General features: G+C 61.3%; 1 protein-coding gene across 3 annotated transcripts in view; it reads left to right on the forward strand.

Moving 5' to 3' along the window:
- Window positions 1–21,536, forward strand: part of AFAP1L2 (actin filament associated protein 1 like 2) — a 95,830-nt gene that overhangs the window by 63,415 nt on the left and 10,879 nt on the right. For 2 of the 3 annotated variants that reach the window (XM_055118888.1, XM_055118890.1), the window contains exons 4-9: window positions 8,553–8,627; window positions 10,086–10,180; window positions 14,419–14,509; window positions 17,572–17,777; window positions 18,877–19,056; window positions 20,569–20,658. In XM_055118888.1, the coding sequence (XP_054974863.1) occupies window positions 8,553–8,627; window positions 10,086–10,180; window positions 14,419–14,509; window positions 17,572–17,777; window positions 18,877–19,056; window positions 20,569–20,658 (737 nt within the window). Of the gene's footprint in view, window positions 1–8,552; window positions 8,628–10,085; window positions 10,181–14,418; window positions 14,510–16,338; window positions 16,423–17,571; window positions 17,778–18,876; window positions 19,057–20,568; window positions 20,659–21,536 lie in introns of all 3 variants that reach the window. The other variant, XM_055118889.1, reaches the window with a different exon arrangement.

Consider the following 21,536-nt stretch of genomic DNA (forward strand, 5'->3'; position numbering starts at 1 on the left):
GGGTTAGGACTGAAACTAGGAATTTCAGGAGCACCCAGTTCAGCCTATGGCAAGAGTGACATAATATGAACGGGGACCCTAGAGCTGTGAAAATGCTCCACAGAGCAGCGCATGAGTTCTGATCAAGCGTCTGCAAAGTGCTTCTTACTGGTTGGAAGCGGACAAGGGCTAATAAACACTCTGTTTCGCTTTCCTTGTTCAGAGGCGACTCTGTGCTCAGAGGACCAGGCCTTCCACCTGTGCACTCGCCCTTTGAGCCGTCTTCTGGCTTTGATAAACTCTGCTGATATATTTGGGCCAGGAGCTATAGCATAGCGGATAGGGCGTTTGCCTTGCACGCAGCCAGTCCAGGTTTGATTCCTCCGCCCCTCTCAGAGGCTACCGAGAGTATCTCGCCAGCATGGCAGAGCCTGGCGAGTTACCCATGGCGAATTCGATATGCCCAAAACAGTAACAAGTCTCACAATGGAGACATTACTGGTGCCCGCTCGAGCAAATCTATGAGCAACGGGATGACAGTGACAGTGACCTGGTTGTTCTGGGGACAGCGGCTCCTCCTGGTCTGGTGTTTGGGAGTTACTCTGGGTAGTGTTCATGGTGCTGCGGATGGAACCCTGGGCGTCACCCACATGAGGCTGTCACCCTCCCACTGAGCCACACCTGGGTGGGCCCGCCGTCAGCTGTCACAATAGCTGCGGTGCTTCCAGAGTGTAGGATCCTCCCGGGGTGCAGGAAGCCTCTGTAGAGTGAAGGTGTGATGCTCACGAGGAGAGTTTGCATGACTTGCCCCGTGGCCTACAGGCCAAGGGAAACCCCCCCCCCCAACATGTGATTTCCCGATTCTGTCCATCACCAAAGCCCGTTTGTCATTCTTCTGTCTTGACCAAGATCGATTTTTCTCTACTGCCAAGTGTGCGCACTTAAATATTCACGTGAGTGGACTCAGTGAGTTCCAGCCCTGAATTGTGTGCATCTGTGGGCCACCCTCCCCAGCTCCCCCTCAATGAGGCAGAACATTTCTGTCATTCCAGAAAGTTCTTTCCTGGGCCTCCCTGGCCCACCTTCGAGGCAGCCGTGGTTCGGATTTCGGATTTCCAGCACTCCCGTTAGCTCTTGCTGTGAGTGGCCTCAGGCGGCATGTGTGAGGCTGTGTTTGCTCGGGCGGCTGCTCCACGTCGGGAACTGTGTCTGTGGTTGGCTCCTGCAGGGGGCCTCTTCCCTGCTGTGAGGAGACCACGGCTTGGCTCGCTTATCCGTCCAGGAGCTGGTGGCGGAGATGCAGGGCTGGTGGAAGGACCAGGCTGCTGTGAACAAGCCTTCTTGGCGGCAGACGGTTTATCACTGTCTTTAAAAAAAGGCACCTTCAGGCCAGCGTGAGATACAGTTACAAAGTTGTTCATAATTGAGTTTCAGTGCTACAATGTCCCAATACCCATCCCTTCACCAGCGCACATTCCCCTACCACCAGTGTCCCCAGATTCTCTCCTGCCACCTCCCGCAAGCCTGCCTCTATGGCAGACACTTTTCTTCTCTCTTTTCCTCTCTGTCTATCTCTGTCTCTCCATCTCTGTCTCTCATTTTCTCTGTCTCGCCCTTATTTTCCTTTCAAACACTGTGGTTTGCAAGGTTTGCAATACTGTTGCTGAAAGGGCATCTTGCAGACCACATTACCTCCTTTCAGCCTCAGTTCTTGTCCAGTGGCGTCATTTGCAACTATCATCGTCACAGTGGTCACCCCTCTGTCCTAGCCGCCCCCCTTCCACCTCCACCTTGGTGGCATGCTTCCTGCCATGGACCAGTCCCTCTGGCCCTTGTTTCTACTGTCTAATTTTCCAACATATATTCAACTAATGTTTTTAAAAGAGGAAACGTCTCACGAGGCAGCAGCAGCAGCGGCGGTGTGGCCGAATTGCCCCTCACACCGGATGTTTGAGACTTAGAAGTGATGTTTAGAGACAGAAAAAGGACATTCCGCAGGCCTCATAACCCATCTGCCCGGTGCGGCGGGAGGAGTGGCCCAGATGTGTGTAGGGGTGGGGAGAAGGCAGGACACCTGTCGCAGCCCTCCAAGCCGGGACGTGCCCGCTGCAGCCCGCCCGAGGCCACCAGCTGCCCTACAAAGGCCTCATCCTGCCTTTGTTCTGGCAGAGGTGGCCTCTCTCCTCTGCACGGCGGGGACGGAGGCCTCTGAGCTGAAGCGTGGTGCCGTCTGCTGGCAGCCTGCTCCCGGGACTCCTCTGCCTTCCATCAGAGCTGCTTCCTGGGGAGCCCCTCCTTTACAGCCCTGACAGCAACCCCCCTCCCAATCCCCCCTACCCCGGGCTTCCCAGGCCCCTCCTGGCTTTGTAGTGCGCGTGGCTGGCCCGGCCTGGGCTCTGGTCAGCACACATCAAAGGCAGCCGTGTGGGAAACCTGCGTTACAAGGCAGGTGGCCTTCTGAGGCTGAGTCACCCACACCTCCCCCCCCCCGCCCGCCCCTCGGACATTTATAATGCACGTCGCCACCGCAGAAGCTTACCCCCAGACCAGCTAGAGGCAAGAGTGGGGGCAGAAAACACAAGCCCACTATGGGGAACTGGAGAAAACCCTGGGCGGAGGGCGGGCCTCGATTCTCTTGCTCCTGGCCCTCTCTCCCAGCTCCCTGTCTGCAGTCCCCTTGGGGGGTTCACGTGTTGCCCGGCTTCCCATGGGTGGGTGGTCTTCGGACCTTCTGTTCTGATAGCACCTGCCCACCCCCACGGTGGTCTCTGGCGTAGGCCGGGCTGCTGGAGGCTCACCGGGGGTCCCCAGTGTGGGTCATCTCCAGAGCGCCACCATGGCTGCCTGCCTGGCCATGAAAAGGTGTCCAGCCCCACCAAAGCCGGAAGTGACCTCTCATCCTCACGGGGTCAAGGTCCCTGATGCACAGCCACTGTCCAAGATGCCTCTTGGCAGCCTTTGGCGACCGCGGAGTGGGAAAAGCATCTTCTCGTCGGGGAGCTTACGGAGGGTCTGGTGCCACCAGCAGGTCGCCCTGTACCTGTGGGGCGAGTGCATCAGCAGCCTGATGGCGCCTTCAGATGTCCAGATCCCCCAAAATTGCTGCTGTGCCTTTGGCCAGAGCCCAACCACTGGGGCCAAGTTTACCAAGAAATTAAACGGCCAAAAGTTAGGTTTGTGGGAGACACACCCACAAACCACCTCCAGCTCAGCTATTTAAGCTCAAAGCCTCCGCCCCTCTCTGAGAGCCCGGAAAGCTACCGAGGCTATCCCGCCTGTATGGCAGAGCCTGGCAAGCTACCCGTGACGTATTCGATATGCCAAAAACAGTAACAGCAATCTGCTCTTCATGTTCCTGGAGCAATCAGACGCCATTGGGCTACACTACCATGCGACAGGGATGAATGGAGACGTTACTGACGCCCACTCAAGCAAATTGATGAGCAACGGATGACAGTGACAGTGACAGCGATTGTCAGGTGTGGGAGGGTGGGGTCTAAGGTCACTCACGAACACCTTGAACATTCACAGGCTGCATCCCACCGCTGGGGAGTGGCCAGCTTTGGAATGGCCGTGAAGCCCAGGTGGCAGCGCCTGTGTGTATAACACTTGACCTGTTCCTGCAGTCTGTGTCCTCTGCCCCTCGTCCCAGCCGGCTGGGGAGAGGCTGAGCCCTCCCCGACCCCCACCCCAACCCTGACACATCCAGGCTATGCGAGATGCCAAGTCACCTGCTCTGGGCTCCTGGTCAGTGAAGGTGGAGCTGGGATTCAGCCTGGGCCAGCGGCGTGGAGGAACCACTATTCCCCCGCTTCAGCACCCGCCTTCTGGAATAATCTCCACCACATGGAACTGTCCAGGCCTGGGCGAGGCTCTGGCTTCCTTGCCCAGCCTCGTGCTCCCTCCCTTGAGGACCGTCCAGAAGATGTAGCCCCTCTGCTAGGATTCCCATCGGGGCTGCCTCCCGTGCCTTTGGGCGAGGGAGTGTGTGCGTGCGCACGCGTGTGCTGGCGATTGTGTGCGTGCGCATGCGTGTGCCGGCGATTGTGTGCGTGTGCACGTTCCACTCTCCAGATCACTGTTCCTCTGGGTTTTCTCATCGGAATGTGGTTTTATTTTTTGTTATCTTGCTTTTTGTCTGCATTTGAGGTCAAAGCCTGGGTGGGGGTCTGCTTACCGGGGGCCCTGCTGTTGGTTCCTGCCTCTACCGCGGAGGGCTGTAGGCCAAGACCCCAGGAAGTTTTCTGGAGCTATCTTTTTTTTTTTGGGGGGGTCACACCCAGCGATGCTCAGGGGTTACTCCTGGCTCTGCACTCAGGAGTTACTCCTGACAGTGCTTGTGGGACCATATGGGATGCTGGGGATTGAACCTGGGTCGGCCGCGTGCAAGGCAAACGCCCTACCCACTGTATTATCGCTCCGGCCCTGGGGCTGTCTTCTGCTCCAAATCTTTCTGTCCCACCATTGCCGAGAGCAGCCCCGTCTCTCTCCCCCACTGCTCCCCCAGTTCTTTGTGCAGCCCCTCTGCGGACCACAGCTGCCACACACAGTTGTTCCGAGCAGGAGCAGGACACGGCCTCCACCCCGCTGGACCCTCCAGCCCAGCACAGATGCTCCATGCTCCTCTGCAAATGCACGGGAGAACCAGTTTTTCCCCAGGCTGTGCCTAGCCCACTGCCGTCCCCATGCCAAGGTCACTGGACTTCCCAGCAACTGCAGAGGGTCCTGCCAGCCTCCTGCGGAACCCGCCCACCGGTGGCAACCCTCCGGCATCAGCGTGGCTGATCTAAGCTCGCAGACGCCACAGGGAGCGGGTGAGACGGCCAGGTGGCCTGTTTGCGTAGCTTCCCAAATTGCCGCTTGGGCGAGGAGCAGCTGCCCAGACGTCCCCAGGTGAAGCCGTCAGCCTGTCTTGCCTTTCATAGGTTTGTGGGGGAGCCTGGGCTTAGTCAACAGGAGGAAGAGAGAAACACGCCTCCAATGAACGTCCAACACCGTCTACGCGCCTCCCTTCCATCCCTCTTTAGATCATCTTCTCCGTCATCGGGGTGTTTTCATGTGGATGTGGTTGGCCTTTGTTTTCTGCTGTACGTTATTTTGGCTCTGAAATTGCCGCATGTGCAGGTTCCCGTGGGTGGACCGTCTACGCACTTGTGTCTGCGTGGTGGGGGGTTAGGGCCACACCCAGCTGTGCTCAGGACCTTCTTCGGGCAGTGCGGGGTGGGGGGTGCGGGAGTGTGCGGGAGCGTGTGTGCTGCCCAGATCAAACCAGGGCCGGCCCCCAGTAAGCGCCTTAATCCCTGTAGCTTCTCTCTGCACTGCCCCCCCCCTACCTTTTTGCTGTTGATGAAACTTGATTCCAAATCTGGGCTCCCTCTGTAAGCAGCAGACAAACATAGCACGTTCATTTTCACAGCGGGATGGTGTCACTGGTAGAGGGACACAGCTAGTCCCTAATAGTGGGCATTTACCTTTGGCTGTCTTCTTTAGAAAAAAAATCAAGGCCAGAGTGATAGGGTGTTTGCTTTGCACATGGCCAACCCGGGCTCGATCCCTGGCATCCCATATGATCCCCCCAGCACTGCCAGGAGTAATTCCTGAGTGCAGAGTCAGGAGTAAGCCCTGATCATGGTCAAGTGTGGGCCCAAAAACAAAGCAACAAAAACTGGGGCTGGAGAGATAGTACAGTGGGTAAGGCTTTTGCTTTGCTTGTGTCTGACTCGGGTTCAATCCCTGACACCACATATGGTCTCCCCACCTCCACCCCTCCCCCCCACCCTGCCCATTTCTCCAGGAGTGATCCTTGAGTGCAGAGCCACGAGCAACAGGGGCACTGCGGGGTGTGGCCCCGAAACCAAAAGAGAACAAAATGGAAAAAAAAAAAACTCATGTACTGTTTAATTGAAGACTCTTAAAATTGAGATTACCTGGGCAGAGCGATAGTACAGCAGGTAGAGCATTTGCCTTGCACGAGGCTGACCCAGGTTCAATCCCCGGCATCCCACATGGTCCCCTGAGCACTGCCAGGGGTAACTCCTGAGTGTGGAGCCAGGAGCAATCCCTGAGCATCACTGAGTGTGACTCAAAAGGAAAAAAAAAAATTTGAGATTACCTGTTGAAGTTCATCTTCAGGATACGTTTCAGGGATAAGGATTGCACATGTCTGCGTGTTGGCAGTCTCCTTCTATCCTTCCAGGCTGCGGAGGAGAAACAGTGATCACAGAAGGGGCTGGGTCGGGTAACAGTCGTAGCACATACCCAAACCAGGTTCATTTCCTGGTACCACCTGATCCCCCGAGCATCACTGGGTGTAGCCCTAGAGGCCCCCAGCCCTCCGAGGCTGCCCAGGCATCCCCCACACTGCAGGGGCCACGCACCACCCTATCCTCAGGCCCTTGTGTGGAACCGCCAGCCTGCTTGGCCGAGAATCATTGGTTGGCACTGATGGGACCACCCCGGGCCTCCTGAGCACTGCTTTGCGGCCCCCTCACCCCGTACACTCCCTGTGCTAAAGGAACATATCCCAGAAGGAACTGAAGAAGCACACATTTCTGGCCCAGAAATAAGTGAGGCACGAAAGAAATCCTGGCTTGAAAAGAAACACGGGGAGCACCTCAATTATCCCCCACTCTCGCCTCTGAATGGGGGTGCTGCCCACGAACTCCAGCAAGCCCTTCCTCTAGCAGAGGCCACGGGCCGTGGCTGGGCCGTGGCTGTGTGGCGCTTCATGCCACCGCTTCCCTACTCCGGAGCCTCCGGTGGTACTGCCCCGCGCCTCAGACGGATTTACTTAAATCTTGGACGCTTCCCTTACTATTTCCAATGCCCTGAATACATGAGCTTTGTATTCTTAGAAGCTCCAGAGCTGAGTAGGAGCAGACGCTGTTTCGTCATCCGTGTTTTCCTTTCTGGGCAGATAAGAGCGAGGAGAAAGCCGGGGTAGGTGTTTTGCTCAGTCGGGTGCCACTGGTGGCAGAGCACGGCCAAGGTCCTCCCCACACACACACACACACACACACACACTTTTGGTGCCTTCTGTGACCGCCCACACTCTCCTGGAGCCAGGCCCCAGCGCAGGAACGGTCTGGGGCTGGCCACCACTCGGACATCTTCAATTTGTGGCTTACTCACTTTAGACCGCATGGCCCCATGCCCCACTGCCGAGCCCTGGGCAGAGCGGTTAGCTCCAGACTGGTTCCGGCCAGGGCTGGGCGCCCAGCAGCAACCGTGACGGGCCGGCGACAGACAGTGTGTCCCTTGCACTGTCCTCCTGCGCCTTGGTTCCCCAGGACCCTTCCTCACTGGTGTCTGGGCGGCCCGCGGCCCAGATCTTGCACGGAGCCTCTTTTTGGGGGAGTCCGAGCCAGCTTCCTTGGCTCCCACACGACGCTCCTGCCACTGGAATTTAGCAGCCACAAGTTTCGAGGAAATGCAGATTGAGGAATGTCCGAGACAGGTGGGAGATTTCGAAGAGGGCCGAGAGGACGGGGAGCCTCTGTGGCTTTCTGAAAAGAGGGGTCCGGAAGCGCTGGGAGCTGAGCAGGCGGAGGCAGCCAGCTCTGCCCCGCCAGGGACACGAGGCGCGTGAGGGCTCCTGTGCAGGGCTGATTCTCACGGGGGCCGAGGGCCAGGCCGCCCCCGGCTGCGGCTGAGACAGAAGAGCAGTGGCCACAGGGGCCGGGTTCTGACCCCCCACCCCACTCGCCTGTCCACACCCAGACCTGGGGTTGGGGCTGTCGAGACCTCGGCCAGTGGCGAGTGAGGCCTCCCTGGGTCCTAAATGTATCGGACCTCACTGGCACCTTTTCCTTCCTTCTTCCTTCCTTCCTTCCTTCCTTCCTTCCTTCCTTCCTTCCTTCCTTCCTTCCTTCCTTCCTTCCTTTCTTCCTTCCTTTTCTTTCTTTCTTAATTTTTATTTATTTATTTATTTATTTATTTTTTCTTTGGGTCACACCTGGCGATGCACAGGGGTTACTCCTAGCTCTGCACTCAGGAACTACCCCCCGGCAGTGCTCAGAGGACCATATGGGATGCTGGGAATCAAACCTGGGTTGGCTGCATGCAAGGCAAACGCCCTACCTGCTGTGCTATTGCTCCAGCCCCTCTTCATTTATTTTTTTATTCACTAATACTGTCACCTTTTCTATGGTGACTTGGCACAGCTGACCTCATCAGCTAATTCAGACTAGAGAGAGAGTGACTGGCAGAGGTGCACGGAGGTCATCGAACTTCTCAGAAGCCCAGAGAACATGCACCTGGAGGTGGTTTCTCCACTTTGGACTTTCCTGAAGACCCTCACCATCCCTCTCTACCCTCCCTCTTTGCCACTGTCCCCCCCAACCACCACCACCCCCGCCGTTTCTTCCATCCCAAACCCTTAAGAACAGCTACGAACTGTTTCACGCTGGGGGACGTATGTCGACACTCTCGCTAATGGGCTCTTTCAGCCCAGCTGAAATGTGCGTTTTGACAGGAGCCAGGCGGATGTCAGGGCCCTGGGAGCCCGGACTCTCCCCAGAGTCCTTTCCCTTCCTGAAATCACACGGTTCCGTGTCTCTCCTCTCCCTCCACAGGTGCTGATGAAGAGTACATTTATATGAACAAAGTGACAGTCCCCCATCAACAGAACGTGGACCCCCCCGACAGAGGTACACGGGGGCTGGAACCGCCTCTGGACCCGGGGTTGGGGAGGGGGGGTAAAGCGGTGTCAGCCTGGGACTTCCTCCCCGCCAGCACCACAGTTGGGCCTCACGGAGTTATTTTTGGAAGACCCATTTTGGTCGATGGTATTTTGGGTTGATATATTTTGGGGCCGTTTCCTCCGACCGCCTCCCCGTCTCTGAAAGGTCTCGTGTCCCCGTCATGGGTGAGGAATCCGGCCCGAGCGCCCCTCGGCTTTCCCACACCGGCCTCTCAGGAATGGGAAGTCGTAACTCAAAGGGGCCAGACAGCGGCGGCGGCTGCTGTGTCGGGGGGCCCAGCCCCCAGGGCAGACTGATGTCGCTGTAGGGATGTCTGGGTCTAGGGGGGCGAGGGGGGCGCGAGGAGGAGAGGAAAGGGTGAGTCAGCAGCTGCTGGAACGCGCGCGCGCGCGCGCGCACACACACACACACACACACACACACACACACACACGTTTGGATCAAGGACACTTTCTCCGGCCGACACGGGAGCGGCCTCCGCAGGGACCTATTGTTGCCGCTTCAGCTTTTCTCAGAAATCTTTTCTCAAAAATCTGCGAGTGGAGAGAGGGTCAGGCAGAGAGGCCGAGAGGTTGCAGAGCAGGGGGAGCCAAGGACCCCCCATCTCCCGACTCCTCAGCCAGTGCCCCCAAAGCAAAGGCATAGAGGGGCGGCCCAGCACCCCAAAGTCTTTTTTTGGTTTTTGGGGTTTTTTTTTTTGCTTTTTGGGTCACACCCGGCGATGCACAGGGGTTACTCCTGACTCTGCACTCAGGAATCACCCCTGGCGGTGCTCAGGGGATCATATGGGACGCTGGGAATCGAACCCGGGTCGGCCACGTGTAAGGCAAATGCCCTACCCGCTGTGCTATTGCTCCAGCCCCAGCACCCCAAAGTCTTGAGCCCTTGAGCCAAGCCAAGTGCAAGACCCAGCTGAGTACAAGCCACTGGCCGGGGAGCCCCGCGTCACATCTGCTGAGCCCCCGTGCCCCGGGCGGGCCTGGCTCACGTGAGCCTTTGGTGTTTTGTCCGTAAGCCCAGCCGGTGAGTTTGGTGGCCCAGGATCTCACACAGGGGGTGCGGTAGAACCCCTGCAAAAGCCCTTCCCGTGCCCGAAGGCTTCTGGCTGATGGGACTGGAAGGGCCGTGGTCACGGGGCTGGTACAAAGGCGGCTCAGTACAGTGCCAGGCGGGCACGTCTAGGCGTTGAGGCCCCGTGGCCAGGCCCTGGGCAGGTGGACTTGAGGGTGCCAGAAATCCCCGCAAGGTTCCCGCTGAGGAAGCTGCTATTCCGGGAGGAGCCGCCCACCTGGCTAATTAGCACCTGCTCAAATAGAATTCCCGGCCAGCCCTGACCAGACATTCCTGGGTAATGAGAGCCCCAGGCCGGCCCCTCACAGAGCTTCTCCTGCTTGCTGCCCGCAGCGCCCCAGGACCCGAGCCCGCTCACCAACGGGGAGCCCGCCCAGCACTCCTCGGCCCCCCAGAAGAGTCTTCCCGACCTCCCGCCACCCAAGATCGTAAGTGCTGCTCCCTGACCCCTGACCACCCTGACCTGGGCCCCCCAGAGCTTCTGGTGTTTGCACAGGGTCTGTCCGTCAAGGGTCTGGCTTCTGGGCTCCTGTTTGCAGAGGGGGGGGGGGGGCTGAGGGGCTCCCTGCAGGTGCCTCAGCTCCAAGGGGCATGGCTATGGGGGCCTCTCTCCAATGCCCCCAGGTCTGAGCTTCTGCCACAGTACGAGAGCAGGGACTGGGCACGTCCACCTGTGGTCACAGCGTTTCGGAAATGTAAATCATAGCACAAGCTCCTGCTTGGACCCCCTGCCCCTCCCCCGCGTGGCTTTCATTGAACTTGGCAGTAAACCCATTGGAGGCTCTTCCTGCAGCCTGGTGGCCCCTGGCTGCCTCTCCTGCCTCATCCCCTGCTCTCTCCACCCACCTCCCCCTGCGCCCAACAGTCACCAGGGGTGCACTGAGGCCTCGAATCCCAGCTCTGAGCTGACCTCCACTCTCTGACCTGCCTGCAGAAGGCGTCCTCCTGTGCCTTCTCCCCATTGTGCCCACACCACCACCAAGTTACCCACATGATGGAACACACGGTCTCATGTATTGTTTGCCTCCCGGACCAGAGCCGCCTCCAAGGCAGGGACTGTGTCTCATTGACTTTCTGGGCCTCTGTCTGCTCACGGGAAGGAGGCCAGGCTTGCATATATGTTCTTGGAAGGATGGTGGGCTGGGAGGAAGCGTTGGGAGGGAGGGAAGGAAGGAAGGAAGGAGGGGGGGAGGGAGGGAGGGAGGATGGAAGAAGGAAAGAAAGATGATAAGACAAAGAATGGATGACTGGAGAGGAGAGATGGATGGATGGGGAGAAGGATGGAGAGAAGGAAGGATGGATAGAGGAAAGATGGATAGAGGAATGATGGAAGGATGGAAGGAGGAGTGATGAATAGATGGGTGGATGGATAGAAGGATGGATGGCGATGTTTGGACAGAGTGATGGATGGAGAGATGGATGGAGTAAAAGCGCATGCACAAATAAGGCCCAGATCCCAGCTCTGCCTCCTGCCTTTGAACAAGTTATTGCAGACCCCAGACCCCTGATTCCTGGCTGTGAGGGATGTGAGTGTGTCTGTCACGAGGTTGTCTCAGTGGCTGGGCTATGTCCGTGACATCCTTGGTTTGTGTCCAGTGACCAGAGTGACGCCGGACTTACAGGGAGAGCCTGGCCACCCCAGACCTCTCCTTGGTGCCCCCTCCCAGACAGGACAGCTGCCCCTAATGGCCTGCATGCTCCCCCCACCCCCCTGCCCGCCCTGCTCTCACTGCCCCAGTTTGTCTTTGGGCGCTGGGTGCATCTCTCTTGGGTGTGCGGCCACGGCGGGTGTGGCCGTGACTCCGGCCGCTGTCTGCAGTGCCAGGTGCCGTGCTGGGGTAGAGACAGAGGCTGATGTCCACAGGCCGAGTTCACGCTGCTCCCCCGGGGCCGGCTTGGAGGGAGAACACGTGGCCTGCGAGGTCCGAGGGTCTCCCCAGCTCGAGCCTTCCGCCCTGCACCGCGGGGCCCGCTGCCTCGGGGGTCCGAGTCCTTCCTCTCTCACAGTCAGGCTCAGCCCGTGGTGATGCCTGTCGGGAGGTCTCTGGGGCATGTCGCCACAGGGTCTCAGCCGCTGCCCTCCGAGCCTGCAGTGGCCACAGTTCCTCGGGGGCCCTCGGGCTGCTCCTGGCTGTCCGTGCTGGCCACCCTGCCCGGGCCTTCCTGGGCACTTCAGGGTGAGCCCCGGCTGTGCCCACATCTCTCTCTCTTTTTTTCCTTTTTAACTAACCCAAATTTCTCTTTTTTTAATTAATTTTTTAAATTTTATTGAATCACTGTGAGATAGTTACAAGCTTTCATGTTTGGGTTACAATCTCACAATGATCAAACACCCATCCCTCCACCAGTGCACATTCCCCACCACAATTATCCCAGGTATACCCCCCTTTCCCACCCTCCCCTGCCTCCAGGGCAGACAATATTCCCATACTCTCTCTACTTTTGGGCATTATGTCTTGCAACACAGACACTGAGAGGTCATCATGTTTGGTCCATTATCTACTTTCGGCATGCATTTCCCATCCCGACTGGTTCCTCCAGCCATCATTTTCTTAGTGATCCCTTCTCTATTCCAGCTGCCTTCTCCCCTCCGCTCATGAAGCAGGCTTCCAGCTATGGGGCAATCCCCCTGGCCCTTGTATCTACTGTCCTTGTGCACCCACATCTCTCCCGCACTTCTGAGTCCCTCACCTTCACCCTCCTGGCAGCTGCCGGACGCGGAAACCCTTGCCCCTGGGGCCTGGGCTTCCTTCACCTCCGACCGACGTGTCCCATTGCTCCGTGGTTCACTTCTGAGCTGTCCAGTCCTTTGTTTTGCCCGTAACTGGGCCCCTCGGGTGCCTCTCTGTTTCTGCAGCCTTGTGGGGAGGGCGGCTCTGTGCCGAGCCTGCTAGAGGCCAGGGCCAGCAGAGGTGCCCGCCTGCCGCTGCCCTTTTCCTTTGGACACGTGGGCATTTGCCCCTTTGATGAAAACTGCCAGAGGAGGGTCCGTGAAGCCGTGCTGGGAGGCCCAGGGGAGGGTCTGCCAAGCCATGCCGGGGGCCCAGGGAACCATCTGGTGATTCTCTGCCCACTGGCCATTGCCGTGCTGGGGATGACCCGGCTGTCGCCTGCTGTGCTGGGGTCTCCAGGTCTGCTCCCAGCGAGGCCGGGGGTGTCTGTGTGGTGCCGAGGATGAACCCACATGGGGCATGTGACTTAATCCACGTACTATCTTGCAAGCCCGTGAGCAGTACTTTTGGTTTTGGGTGGGCAGGATGCACGCCCAGCTATACCCAGGACTCACTCCTGGCTCCGTGCTCAGGCATCACTTCCGGCAGTGCCAGGGGGGCAAATGTAGAGCCGGGGATGAACCAGCGTGCAAGGCAAGTGCCTTCACCCCTGAACTGTCCCTCCAGCCCCCCAGGGATACTTTATTAAGGTCAGTGACACTAGGATTTCTGACTCTTCAGTCGTGTGAGCACAGAAGTGTGAGCACTTCCGTGCTCACCTGGCGTCCAGTGACCGCCCAGACGGAGCCCTGAGGTGTCACCTCGGTGACCCAGAGTCACGCAGCTGTCTCCAGTGTCCGGATCTGAGCCCAGCCCGGAGGCCACAGCCTGCGGGCCTCAGGACCAACTCCTGCATGGCCACCCCGAGTTTGTGGGAGCTCTGAGACGCTCATGGAGTCGAAGCGTGAACACGCCCGGGACGAGCTCGTGGTTCTCATGCCTGGTGCTCCTCCTGCGCCTTCTTGGGGAGCAGCATGGGGGAACGTGCGAGTTAGGGTCACCCAGCGGTGCTCGGGGCTTACTCCCGATTCCGTGGTCAGGGGTCCCTTCCGGCAGTGCTCAGGGCGCCGTCTGCAGTGCCAGCGTCGGCCACATGCTGGGCAGGTGCCTTGCTGCTGGCCTGTCGCCCTGGCCTGTGCCCTGACACGGCCGGGCAGCCCTCCCCATTCTGCTGCGTGCCACGGAGCATGCTCACACGTCTGGAGCCTCGTTCTGCAGAGAGGGAGGGAGGCGGCCAGGCTCCGTGGTCTGTGTAGTTGTATGTGTTTGTGTGTGTGTGTTGCTGAGGTTATCCTGTGTGGATGTGTGTGTGTGTTGGTGTAAGGTGCGTAGGGTACCTGAGTGTGTAGTGAGGTTTGGTTGTGTGTGTGTTTATGTGTATGTGTGTGTTTAATTGAGTCACCGTGAGATACACATTACAAACCCGTTCGTGATAGATTGGGTTTCAGTCACATCCCTTCACCAGTGTACCTTTCCCACCAGTGTCCAGTGTGTGTGTTTATATGTGTGTGTTTATGTGGTGTGTTTGTGTTTATGGTATGTTTGTGTGACTTAAGTGTGTGTTTTTGTGTGTTTGTGTATTTATGTGTGTGTTTATATGTGTTTGTGTGTTTATATCCCTTTGTGTGTTTACATATGTGTGTTTATATGTATGTGTGTTTCTATGGTGTTTATATTTATACCTGTGTTTTGTGTGCTTGTGTGTGTATTTATGTGTTTGTTTGTGTGTCTTCCTGCTACCTGTCGGCAGTTGTGGTTTTTCAGTCCCCCTCCTGATGGACTTGAGTCCAGCCCCACATCCTTCTCCTCCCACCACTCCCTGCCACACTCTGCCACACCCCACGTGTCAGCCGAAGCTGCCCGTGTCACTTCGGACATGTCTGCGCTCCCCACAGGTCCCCGAGCGCAAGCAGCTGCCCGTCCCGAAGACTGAGGCCCCGGAAGGCTACTACGAAGAGGCCGAGCCCTACGACGCATCTCTGAACGGTACCTCGGGAGGGCGTCCCCGCAGCCCTGACGCAGCCTGGCCTGAGAGGGGCCTTGTCTCGGGCCGGCCCCTGAGCTGGAGCCTCGGGTCTGCTGGATGCTGACGCCGGCCCTGCGTGGGAGGGGCGGGGCGGGGCGGGGAGCTGGTTCACTGTGTCTCCAGCCTGGGTGTGGCTGGAGTCAGCACCCCAAGGGCAGGTGCCGGGCCCAGGAGAACAGCGCGTGGTGGTTTCCGGGCTCTGCCCTGGGCTGTGTTGTCACAGTGCTCCCAGCCATGGCCACGCTTGCTTCCAGCCACCAGGAACTCAGCAGTGCAGTGCTCAAATCTCTGAGAACAGACACTGAGTGAACTCAGGGGGTGTCGGGGAGGAAGTGAGGCACCCACCTCTCTGATCACGTGATCTTGAGCGATTCCTGCATGAGGTGGGAAGCAGCGGGGTCAGAAATCCACAGCAAGCTCAGTGCGTGCAAAGGCCCTGGGGCAGGAGCACTCTGGGGAAGGAGCATTCTGGGCCAGTTGAAGGAGCAGCCAGGAGGGGATGTATTTAACCAGAGGCGCAGGAGAGAAGACAGGGACCGAGGGGCCTCTGTGTCTGGAGGGGGGGCTCTGTGATGACCTGTCTTAGGTACCGGACAGCCTGCAAGGAAGGACCCTCAGTGAGCAGGGCAAGTGTGAGGCTCCTCCCCCAGCCCGTGTGCCTGCACAACCTCCATCTGCCTCCATCTCTCCTGGCCAGGGGCTTCTCGGCTGCGGGGACAGAACAGCCTCAGGGCTGGAGCTCTAGATCTTGGAAAGGCTTCCCGGGCTCCAGACAAGGTGGCCCTGGCACTCCTGGGGGGCCGCTGGACACTGTCCTCCTTCCTGCCTGCCCCATCTGCCTCAGAGAGGGGCCGGATGCCAAGACAACTTGGACGGGGACCAGCGGCCCCCCTGGGACCCTGTGCGAGAGCTGCCACCTTCTCGCTCCCTCTCCCCGGACTCCCCCCCGCTCCCCGTCCTGGGAGCCGTGTAGGAGGCCGCGTCCCCTCCAAGGCCTGCGTGGACGGCAGGGAGTGTGGCGTCCGGGCCCGCTGTGGCGGCCCCAGAGGGTGTGGCAGGCACCGCTGTCGGGCGCGTCTGGGAGGCGCGGCTGTGACTCACCCCGCAGTCTCTCTCGGTCTCTGCCAGGTGTGGCCCTGCCAGCCCGGACCCGTCCCAGGGCCCGCCGGGGGGCGGGGGTGGACACTGGCAGGTGATGATCGGGACGCCCTGAGGTGCGACAGCTGCCTCGAGTGGGGTTCAGAATCGGGCCCTGGGGAGTGGCCGCAGTGGGCGCAGGTGGGGGGTCCCGGCCCCTTGGCGCCGAGCCCTCCTGGGCACCACAGCGTGTTCCCAGAGGGACAGAGCAGCCCTGCGTCATGCTTAAGGCTCCAGCCTCGGGCTGCAGAGATGGCGCCGCGGGGAGAGAGCTTGCGGGGTATACGGCTGACCTGGGCTCACTCCCGGCACCCCCCATGGCCCCCTGAGTGATTCCTGAGCACAGAGTCAGGAGTACTCACGAGCACTGCTGAGTGTGGCCCCCACACTAAAAGCTTCGGCCAGAAACAATGCCCCCCGACCCCCTGCCAGTGTCTGGGATGGGGAGAGCCGGAGCCGGTGTCCTGCGGCCAGAGTGGTGGGCAGACGGTGGCCTGTGTCCACCCCCGGTCAGTCTTTCTCTTTCCCGTCTCTGTCCCTCTCCCCCCACGCATCTCTCTCACTGTCTCGTCTCCCCTCACCCTCCGCGCCCTGCTTGCCAGCGTGTCTCTCTCCCCCCCTCGCCTCTGCCCATCCTTCCGATGTCACACAGGTCGCCCTGGCAGATGTCCCCCCGCGGGAGTCCCCAGCTGGGTGCAGGCGCCCGAAGGAGTCATTTACGCCACCATCACCCTGGGTACTGCTTCTCCCGGGGACCCGGTGCCTGTGCCTGCCTCTCAGAGACGGGGTGCATGCTGCGGGGGTCCCACCCTCGAGCCGTCCTCGTGCGCGGGGGCTCAGCGCCTACAGGGGCTGCTCATCCCCCACCCCCCAGCATGGCTGTGGGGGGTGCGGTGTGGGGAGGGCGTAGGGTCACCTTCCCTCCACTCCTTCTCACCCTGCGACTTCTGGGAGCTGAAGAACCATCCGCACTGGGTCATCTTTCAACCTTTGACCCTCCAAGCGCCCTCTGACCTCGGTTCCTTCCCCTAGCCCCCACAATGCGCTATTCACCCAGGCCCCCTCGGGATGTCTGGGGGGCTCCTCTGGACCCCAGCCATCCTGGTCCGTGCTCTGGGCTGCCGCCCTCCTTGTGTCGGGAACACAGTGTCAGCTCTCTCGCCCACTCGCCCAGGCCGCTCCAGGTGGCCGCGGGCCCCGTGTGTGGCTGCGGCCCTGAAGGCGGGCGGTGGGCGAGGACTCTCCCTGCGGCCGTGGGGCGAGGGGCTGGTGTCCCCCGCAGACAGCCTTCTCCGGAGCAGCGGGCCGGGTCGCGGGGGTGGGTGGGAAGCAGGGACCTCTTCCTCCGTGGGTGCTCAGGAGGGCTGGGGACACTCCTGGTACTACCCGGCCAACGGCCGGCTGGCTGCTTGCTCAGCCCAGCATGCCAGGGCCGCCGGGCTCCACCTGGGAGTGCTCCGGGAGTCTCGGAGCCCAGGAGTTAGCCAGGCGTGCCAGCCCTGGAGCTGCCCCTGTGTCAGAATGGCAGAGGGCCCCTAGAGCGGGGACCCAGCTTGTGCGAGGCCAGCGGCGTGTCTGCGGGCCGTGTCAGCCCCAGGTGGACTCCACGGTGACAGGACTGGAGGAGGCCGAGAGGGGGAGACTGTGGGTTTTGGCCACGGCCGCGGCCAGCCCGGAAGCTCTGCCACGCATGTGCTTGCCGGTGGCAGGACCTGTTCCAGCTGGGCAGGGGGACAGTGGGGCGGGGGAGTATGGCCTGGGGTGCTCCCGCCTGCTGCCTGCACCTTCCGGAGCCAGCCAGCATGCTGGAACTGGGAGGACCACCTGCGCCTTCTAGAAGCTTCTGGTGGCGTTGGTACTGGGACCAAGCCTGGCTTCTTTGCAGAGGACGGGGAGGCCGTGAGCAGCTCCTACGAGTCGTACGATGAAGAGGAGAACAGCAGGGGCAAGTCCGCGCCTCACCAGTGGCCCTCGCCCGAGGCCAGCATCGAGCTGATGCGCGACGCCCGCATCTGTGCCTTCCTGTGGCGGAAGAAGTGGCTGGGCCAGTGGGCCAAGCAGCTGTGCGTCATCAAGGACTCCCGCCTGCTGGTCAGTCGGCCGTGCGGCCTGCCCGCTTCTCAGGGGCGCACGGGGCGGGGGCGGGGCCCAAGGAGGCAGGCGTGACTCCTCCCGGCCCACAAGTGTGGGCGGGGCGGGGCGCGTGCAGCGGTGGGCTTGGCGCTGGGCATCAAACCCGGGACCTCGCAGGCCCTGCCCCCGACCACGCGCCCGGTACTGAGTGTTTGGGACACCCAGATGTCGGTGATCACAGCTGCCGCTCCCCGTGGGGCCTGAGCCCAGCCCGCATCCTGGAGGGGGTTTCGGGGGACCTCTGTGTGGGGGTGGTGGGGAGATGCTTGAAATGCATCCTCTAGGTACTGTGTGGCACCTGCCGCCCAGCCAGGGCACCCCCCCCCTACACACACACACACACTGCCCACCCAGCCCCGGTTCTGGCCCTGCAGTGGGTCAGCCTCAGGCACCTGGGCCATTTGGGGGGCCCCACAAAGGCCTTGGAGAAGATTTCTCGGGCACGGCTCACTTCCCGGCACATTTGGCCATGGCTGCCGCGGCTGACCCGGGCGGGGGGTGGTCCTGGAGCCTTGGAGACCCCCCTCTCCACTTTCTCCACCATGCAGCGCAGTGCTGGCCCCATCAGTGCTTGCTGGGACCCCACCTTATAAGCTGCAAATGGGTGGGCGAAGGGGCTCCTGCCTCGGGCGGGGCACGGCCTCCTTCCTGTGCCGGCCAGCACCGCCCTGCCCATGTCCTGGGTCCTCTGTGGGGAGCAGAGAGGTGTGTGTGTGGGGGGGGTCCCCCGGCCTGGGCCTCAAGGAGGGCACAAAAGAGAGCGGAAGCCGAGCGTGGGCGCGGGGGATGGGGGGCGCAGGGGCGGGGGATGGGAGCTGAGCGTGGGCGCGGGGATGGGGGCCGCAGGGGCGGGGTATGGGAGCCGAGCGTGGGCGCGGGGATGGGGGCCGCAGGGGCGGGGTATGGGAGCCGAGCGTGGGCACGGGGGCGGGGGGCGCAGGGGCGGGGTATGGGAGCAGAGAGTGGGCGCGGGCGGGAGCGGAGCCTGGGCCCGGGTGCCCACCGAGCAGGACCCCTGCAGACCTGCCGGAGCAGCCTCCCCCCACTCCCCCCGCAGTGCTACAAGTCGTCCAAGGACCACAGCCCCCAGCTTGACGTGAGCCTGCTGGGCAGCAGCGTCGTGCACAAGGAGAAGCAGGTGCGGAAGAAGGAGCACAAGCTGAAGATCACGCCCATGAACGCCGACGTCATCGTGCTGGGGCTGCAGAGCCGCGACCAGGCGGAGCAGTGGCTCAGGGTGAGGGCCCTGGGAGCACGCCCCCACGTGAGGCCGGACCTTGCCTGCGGGTGCCCACGGCCAGGCACTCACAAGCCCATGGACGCACGCACACACACACACATACAAGCATGCACATACACACACACACGCACACGCAAACACATGCATACACACAAGCGCACATGCACACACACACACATACAAGCATGCACATACACACGCACACACATGCATACACACAAGCGCACACGCAAACACACATACAAGCATGCGCATACACACGCACACACATGTATACACACAAGCGCACACATGCACACACTCACAAGCACGTGCACATATACACACGCACACACATGCACACATACAAGTACACATCCACGCTTGCACACACACAATCGCACATACACATATGCACACACACGCACACATATGCACACACACGCGCACATACACATCATCCCCGACACCCACCTGTGCTCCCCACCCAACTCCCACACCTTCTTCTGGAGACCCCACAGTCTTGCTGCTGCTCGTGGGGCAGGGAAGCTTCTGGAAGGCCTGGGCCCCAGTCGGAGGGGCCCTGCCCACGCCTTCTAGCTGATGGGCTGGATGGTCAGTGAAGACAGGACCAGAGTCCAGGGAAGAAAGGCCCAAGGGGCCCTCGCAGAGCCGTAGCCTGCTGCCGCCGTGGGTGTCCAGGGCCCTGGCTGCGGCTGTCTGGATGCCTGTGGACGTGCCTTTCTGGGCAGCCCTGGACACGCTACCCTCCAGGCCCCCCTCGGCTGGGCCCCACCACACCTCTGGAGGTGCTGGGCAGTGGCGGGCCGTGGTCTGCCGTGCCCGCGGCCCTTCCCGCTGGCTCTCTGCAGAGCCACACCCCGCCCGCCCTGCTGGAGCTGCAGCGGGCTCTGAGCTGAGCATGCAGGGGCTCTGCTGGGGCTCGAGGGGGCAGCGCGGTGGCCTGTGCTGTACATCCCCCCCCCCGGCAGTCCCACGGTGCCCCTTGCCCGGCCAGGCGCTGGTGGCCGGTAGAAGCTCCTTCCCCCGGGAGGGTGGGTGGGCAGTGCTGGGCGAGTCTGGGAGCCGGTGCCAGCCAGGGCGGGCTGCAGGCGTACCCCCAGTGAGCCCCGTGGCCCCTGCCTGTCTGTCTGTCTGTCCGACCGGGGCCATCAGCCCTGCGGCAGGGCCACCACTGGCACAGGAGCTGGCCAGGAGGGGCCCACGGGCTGGGGGCTGTCCGGACCATCCGTGGGCTTTTTTGCAGGCCCCTCCCTTCTGCTCACCCCTAGGATGGGGCGGGGGGTGGATTGCAGGAAAGTGGGACAGGAACTGCCCCCCTCCCCGCCCCGTGCCCATCACATCGCACCCAGCTGGGTCCCGGGGCCATCCGTGGGCCGGGCAGGAGCTGCTCTGCTCCTTGGGGAGGGTGTCACCTCACCTGCCCCCACGTCCCCCGGCTCTGGGGGGCTGTGGTTCCTGTGGCACGGGTGGCAGGGCCTCGGCTGACCCCTGCCCTTCTCCCCGTAGGTCATCCAGGAGGTGAGCGGCCTGCCCTTCGAGGGCACGTCCGAGGGGAACCAGTACACACCAGACGCCCTGCGCCTCAACTGCCAGAAGGTAGGGCCCGAGGCCGGGAAGCCAGTGCCGCTGCCCCTCCCCGCCCCCCCCCCCCCCCGCCTCTGGCCGTGATACCCATAGCGCCCAGGAGAGGGCGCTCTCTCCTCCAGGCTCTCTTGCCTCTTGCTTCACCAGGAGGTGCTGGGGCTGTGGTCACCGGCTCATGTCGGTCCCAGCCCCAGTTCTGTGTGCAGGGGGGTGGGGGGGACTATGGGTCGCCCTGGTTGTGGGTCAGAGCCAGGCAGTAGAACTGGTGCTGGCTGAGGCCGGGCCATTGCCCTGGGGCTATGTTGTCCCTCCCTCCCCCGCCCTCCACCCCAATCCCCCAGTACCTGCAGGGAGGTGGCCGGAGCCTGGGTGGCGGCATAACAGTCTCGCCATGGCTCCCACCCCAGGCAGGGGGAGGCATGCGGACAGCGTCCATCTGTGGCGGGGCCAGGCCCCCTGGAATGGAGGCGGGGGCTGCCCCTAGCCCCGTCCTTCTGCCTCAGACACTGACCAGGGCTTGGGGGTTGCCTGCCCGGGGACCTCTCCCTCCACTCCCGTGTGTCCCTAGAGGTCTGGAGTGGGGGTCCCTAGGACGAGGTGGGCTGGGGACTCGGGGGTCCCCACCCATCCGGGACAGGGCCAGCACCGGAGTCCGGGGAGATTAGCCGTCTCCGTGCCGGGCTGGCCGTGCTCGCTGAGAGCTGGGATGCGCTGTGACCCCTGCAGGCTGGAGGGGCTGGGCCCCCCACATCGCTGCTGTGTGTGGGCCCCCACTCTGGTGGCCTCAGCCACGGGGCCCTGATGCCTCTCCAGGGCCGCTGCCTGCAGGATCCCCACGTCTGAGCATCTGTGAATGAGGCCCGGTGCGGGGGGACATTCTGGGTCGGGAG

This window comes from Sorex araneus, chromosome 11, assembly GCF_027595985.1.
Source record: "Sorex araneus isolate mSorAra2 chromosome 11, mSorAra2.pri, whole genome shotgun sequence".
In the NCBI taxonomy this organism is placed as follows: domain Eukaryota; kingdom Metazoa; phylum Chordata; class Mammalia; order Eulipotyphla; family Soricidae; genus Sorex; species Sorex araneus.